This window comes from Diadema antillarum, unplaced genomic scaffold (genome assembly GCF_040938485.1).
Source record: "Diadema antillarum isolate AM-2024a unplaced genomic scaffold, OU_Dant_1.0 scf00000160, whole genome shotgun sequence".
Lineage (NCBI taxonomy): Eukaryota > Metazoa > Echinodermata > Echinoidea > Diadematoida > Diadematidae > Diadema > Diadema antillarum.
In genome coordinates this window covers 1,859,001-1,865,000 of record NW_027271049.1, presented here as the reverse complement: position 1 = coordinate 1,865,000, position 6,000 = coordinate 1,859,001, and the positions used below count along the sequence as shown (strand labels likewise).

Genomic DNA, 6,000 nt, shown 5'->3' with positions numbered 1-6,000 from the left:
TTTCCTTATATTTTGGGCTTTATTGCGAAATTTGTACATGGTTAGGATGCTTTGTGATACAACTGACCTACACATATGCATGAAATATGATATCTCGAGCATTTTTTCTTAATCATTGCTCCCAATGGTACATCGTACCTTTAAATACAATAAAGAAGAGAAAACATTCAGGAGCGGAAGGGGATGAGAAAAAGAAGAAGGCAAGTGGAGACATGTTTGTGAACTAGGCAGGGGTGCTCGGGGCGAGAAGAAAACTGTGTTGTCGCTTCACGCACTGGTCCCCGCAGCTCATCTGACTGTAGATTGTTGTTATTTTTTGGTAGAAATAGTAAAGGTTACATTCTACGCTGCTGTCGTGTGTCTGTGATTGATTTTCCCCCTCAAGCGTTCTCTCTCTCCCTCGGTTTCTCTTTTCCTTTGTGTTTTTCTATTCTTTCTCCATCTCTCCATCTCCCTCTCTTTCCCCTCCCTCCTCTCTCTCTTTTCATAAAATCTCACTCTTTTTAATGTAAGCGCCAAAATGTATTTGCTTGAATGTAGTACACTTTAGTTCTATGTATCGAGATTTCAAGCTTGTTGATAATATCATGAATGAATGTGTATCACATGAAAACACTTGAATGCGTTTATCGCCGAGTTCTTGAGTACACTAATTGTCTCCGGTGGGGTTTTTTGAACTGACTGCCATTCCCCGATTAAACTCTCGAATTGCAATTGCAATTGCGATTGTGATTCTGATTACAATGACATGATTACAATGGTGTGTTTAAAGCGTTATGATTGTATCCATGATTATACATGGAGACATCACTGTCATCATAATCGTGCTAGTAGGACCTAGTTTGTGTGTGTTGGTGTGTCCGTCTGTCTGTGTGTGTTGTGTGCTTCACGGAGTGTCGTGTGTTTCAAGAGTGGAAATGTGTTGGGATGTCACACATATATCAGTACCAGAGATTCATCGGGTAACATAGAGAATCATTCCTTATGATTAACACGTGTTTTCCATGTTTCCCCTCCTCCACCACGCCCCCACCCGACCACGCCCACCTCACAGATGATCATGCTGTGCTACTTCCTCTGCGTGTGCTGGATGTTGGGCTGCATCATTCTGGCCATGCCTCTCACCTTCATGCTAATGGTACAGTCCTACTGTGCTGCCCAGGGCGGGGTCTACCCCAACTCCACTTGCCTGGATCTCAACCAGTACGGTAAGATGTCATCTTGTGTCACTATATTATACTGCCAGCCCCGCATAACGATGTTGGTACAAGAACCTTTATTGTCACTTCACAAGGCAGTATTGAAAAACGGCCTACACCCAGTGCGACATGACAACTTTATAATTACACAACACAGCCATATTCTAAAAAGTTCTCATCACACTCCTCTTCCTCCCCCTCCCTCTCTTCTCCGAAATCTGTCTCCCACCCGCACGTACGCACGCGCACACGCACACATACACACACTTTTTTTTTTGTTTTTCAACGATGTTTATTCTGTTCCATTCAAAGTAATAGAAAAAAAATAACAATTTTCATTTGCTACAATTGAAATGACGAAAATATACATTTGTGATCATAATAGCAAATTTGCTATTGCTGTACATAATGACATAACAAAAATTACATTTTCATGAACAATTATCAATTTACATACAGTCACTTCCCCTATGCTCTCAAAAAAATTGCTTAAATTTAACAGTGATAATTCAATTCTTCTAGCATTAATCTTAATAATCATCCAAATGAATTATGCAGCAAAATTATACAGTAATAAATAATGGAACCATATTATTTATCAACCAATACCCGCCCATACACCTACTAACTCATATCCCTTACTGAGTCCCTATGACCACCCCCACCAGTTCCCTCCCTTCCTGTTTCCTCCCCCACCCCTATCTGTACACATGCAACACACAAACACACACAAACACACCCATACACACACACATACAAATGCACCTAATTTGGTTAACTGCTCTTGCCTACACATCACAATATAGTAAATATAGTTATATAATCAGCCCGCCAACAGGCTGACAGGAACGCATGGGAAAGGAGGGGGAGAAAATACAAAACAACACAAGAGAAAAAAAAAAGAAGAAGAAGAAGAAGAGGAGGAGGAATGAAGGAAAGGGAAAAAAATGAAGAAAAGAAAGAGTGGAATACTATGGAAACATTTCTATTTTCTTAAAAGTCACAGACGTTGCACGTAGCTTCAGACTGGTTTATTCAACGAAGTCTCAAAATATTCCCATTTTTGTAAATGTACATGTAGCTTCCCAGCCTTGGTCGCAAGGATTTTTTCCTCATTTATTAATTCAACAATAATCTTTTGCATCTTTTCTCCAGTGGGTAACTTATTTCCCGTTCTAGATTTAAAAATGATGTATTTTGTTAAGATAATCAAAGTATTTACACATTTTGATCTATTTGAATAACCAGAAATTCCCCCAAATATATCTCTCCAATTCATATTCCTTAACTCATTTATATCAAAATAATTAATTATGAATTCCCATAACGGTTTCACTTTAACACAGTGTAGAAATAAATGCAAATAAGTTTCAGGCTCATGTTGGCAGAAGGAACAAAGGCTGTCTGTTACAAAACCAAACTTCATTAAACGCTCCTTAGTGTAAACTACGCCATGTAACATCATAAATTGAAATTCTCTATATTTTCTTATCAATGTACACTTACTCGGTTTAATAAAAAGATCTGTTATTTCTTTGTTTGTATAATCATAGCTACTGTGGTCATCTTTGATTTGTAAAACATAAGATGACTGTAAATCTTCCACCATAGCCTCATATATTTTTCTCGATTTTAAAACTTGCAAATTTACTCTCTGACCAGAAAAAAATCAATTTTAAGTCAAAGTTTGTGGAATCAACTTGCTGAAGTGTACCTGCTCTCATAGAATCCTTCCATTTCTGGGGTATAGCATTAAATATATCATTCAGTTTAAGCAATTCTTCTACCTTAAAACCAAGACCCAAGCTTTGAAAATGTGACTGAGATCTCAAATGACCGTTATCTAATATATCTTGTATTGTAATTATTCCTGCATCAAATAAATCTCTATGAAAAAACATCCTACCTGTTATGCGTACACTCCTATTATTAAATATTATTGGATTTACAACCTCATTTTCCAATTGTCTATATTTATAGATATCGAGCCAAACCTTCAATATTTCCGAATAAAAAGGTGGTACATTATCTGTCATAATAGATGAATCAAAGTCACACATAAACAGGAATCTACCTCCTACAGTACTAAAACAGAAGTCAAAAAATAATTTCCACCCAACTTCTTTTTCTCCATATAGAAGGCGTTTTAGCCACATAATACGTTGTGCCTTAACAAATAACCGAAAGTTCGTCATTCTTAAACCCCCAAACTCATAATCTTGATACATAATATTTCTCTTTATACGGTCTTTGCCATGCCATAAGAAATCAAAGGTAATTTTTTCGACTTCTGAAAATACCCACTGAGGAACAACAATAAGTGATGCTACATAATTCAATTTTGACAAGGCGAATGTTTTCATAAGATGTATTTTTCCCATAAGTGTTAAATCTCTTTCTTTCCACCATCCTAAAAGACTTTTTATCTTACTTAATATTTCTTTAAAATTTAAATTCTCTTTTGCCTTAACATCTAAGGAAAAATAAATTCCTAATATTTTGATTTCTTGAACAAAATTCCCAAACAAATGAATATTTGGCCTATCTTTTTCCTCCCCAAGCCATAAGAAATTAGTCTTCCCTTTATTTATTTTGAGACCACTTATTTTCCCAAATTCATCAAATAAAAATTGTAATCTTTTAATTGAACCCTCATCTTTCACAAACAAAGAAATATCATCCGCGTATAAAATTTGTTTTATTTCATTTTGACCAAATTTAATTCCATTAATATCCTTATCTTTTCTAATAGCTCCAGCTAAAGTTTCCATAGCTAATAAAAATATATATGGAGACAGAGGATCACCCTGCCTCACACCCCGTTTGATATTAAAGTACCCCGTTGAGTTTCCACCGTTCATAACACAGCTACTGATATCCGTGTACAAGACTTTAACACAAAATTGAAATGAATTCCCGAAACCAAATAATTGCAGAATTTTAAATAAAAAGATATGCGCTACCGAATCAAATGCTTTCTCAAAGTCCACCGCAACTAGATAACCGCAAGGATGTTCCAATGCATGAAAAAGAATGTCATCTATTATTCTTACAGCTTCTCCGATATTTCTGTTTTTCATATAGCCTACTTGATCATGATGAATAATTTCCGGTAACACCTTTTGAATCCTTTTAGCTAATATTTTTGATAAAATCTTATAGTCAACATTTAACAAAGTAATAGGTCTATAGTTTTGAACATACATACCATCTTTACCTTCCTTCTCTATAAGTGTAATTACTCCTTGCTTTTGAGATGTAGACAGTTCCCCCCTATTATATGCCTCATTTAGCGTTTCAACTAAAATATCTCCTAAAACTGGCCAAAAAGTATTATAAAACTCCACAGTAAATCCATCATTTCCCGGAGACTTATTAACTTTCATTTCCTTCAAAACTTCATAACATTCATTTTTAGTTACTTCACCTTCACATAAATTTCTACTTTCTTCATTTAATTTGGGAATACCAGATAAAAACATCAACTTTTCATCTTCAAGGATATCACAAGCAGAATACAATTTTTCATAAAATGTTCTAATAATTTTCAAAATCTCATTTTTATCTGACACTATTTCTTTCTTTTCATTGTATACTTCTTTAATAACACTTTTCCTTTTCTTAGATTTCAACAACTGTTCAAAATACTGTGTTTTCTGTTCTCCCTCTTCATACCACTCTGCTCTTGACCTGATTCTCAGACCTTGGCGAGAATAATCATACAAATTGTTTAGTGCTGTTTTTTTCTCTTCAATTTCATCCGTTATAAATTTTACAGGTAAAGTCAATAATTGAGTTTGTAAATGACTTATTTCTGATTCTAACTTTTCTATTTCCTTTCTCCTTCGTTTTGCCTTCTCCTTCGAATAACTGATTATAATATTTCTCATTTTCATCTTTAAAAAATCCCAAAAAAGTAATTTATCCTGGATTTCTGGAATCAATTGTTCCCTTAATTGATAAATTTTCTCATTCAACATATTAACAAACTCAAGATCTGCACATAAACTATTATTAAATTTCCAATAAGATTTACCAAATGAAAATTTATCTGCTAGATTCTTAAGTTGTAACAAAATACAAGAATGATCAGGTGTAATTGACGTAATGATATCGCACTTATTAACCAAATTAAGTGCATTAGAGGAAAAAAACCAATAGTCTAAACGACTTTGAACGATTGGCCACTTTTGCCTAAAAGTAAATTCCCTTTTATCCGGGTTTCTTTTTCGCCACACATCTTCTAGCTCATACCTTCTCAAAAATTCTTCCAATTTCTCATTAAACTTAGTTTTTATAATATTCTTTTGCCCCATATAATCTAATTTTCCATTCATGAGTATATTGAAATCTCCCCCTAAAACTACTAGCTGAGAAGGATCATACAATTCCGCTATCTTAGTATTTAGCTTATCCAAAAATTCAAACTGTGTTTTTTCTTTATCTCTAGTTGGGAAATAACAATTACCTACACACACACTCACACACACACACACACACACACACACACACACACACACACAAACTATACCCAGCCAGTGGCGCCATTCACATATAGTTACCAGTAACAGAAGCGCGTCATCATAATCAAGTTCAATACGCCAAGATGCTGATCTGTGTATGGGGGAAGAAGAAAAAAATCCTGCCGCACTGAGTAATTTCCTGACAAAGTCTACGCTCGTGCTTATGATTTCTGACAAATTTAAAGTCATAAAATAGTCAGCGTTCATACACCCTCTACTTCTTATCATAGCGAGTCCAAATTGCAGCATGGTTTCCAGTATCCAAAAATTCTTTGAGC

General features: G+C 35.0%; 1 protein-coding gene across 1 annotated transcript in view; it reads left to right on the top strand.

Moving 5' to 3' along the window:
- Positions 1-6,000, top strand: part of LOC139722206 (neuronal membrane glycoprotein M6-a-like) — a 129,214-nt gene that overhangs the window by 101,027 nt on the left and 22,187 nt on the right. The window contains exon 4 of the mRNA XM_071633522.1: positions 1,055-1,208. Coding sequence (XP_071489623.1) covers positions 1,055-1,208 — 154 coding nt within the window. The remainder of the gene's footprint in view (positions 1-1,054; positions 1,209-6,000) is intronic.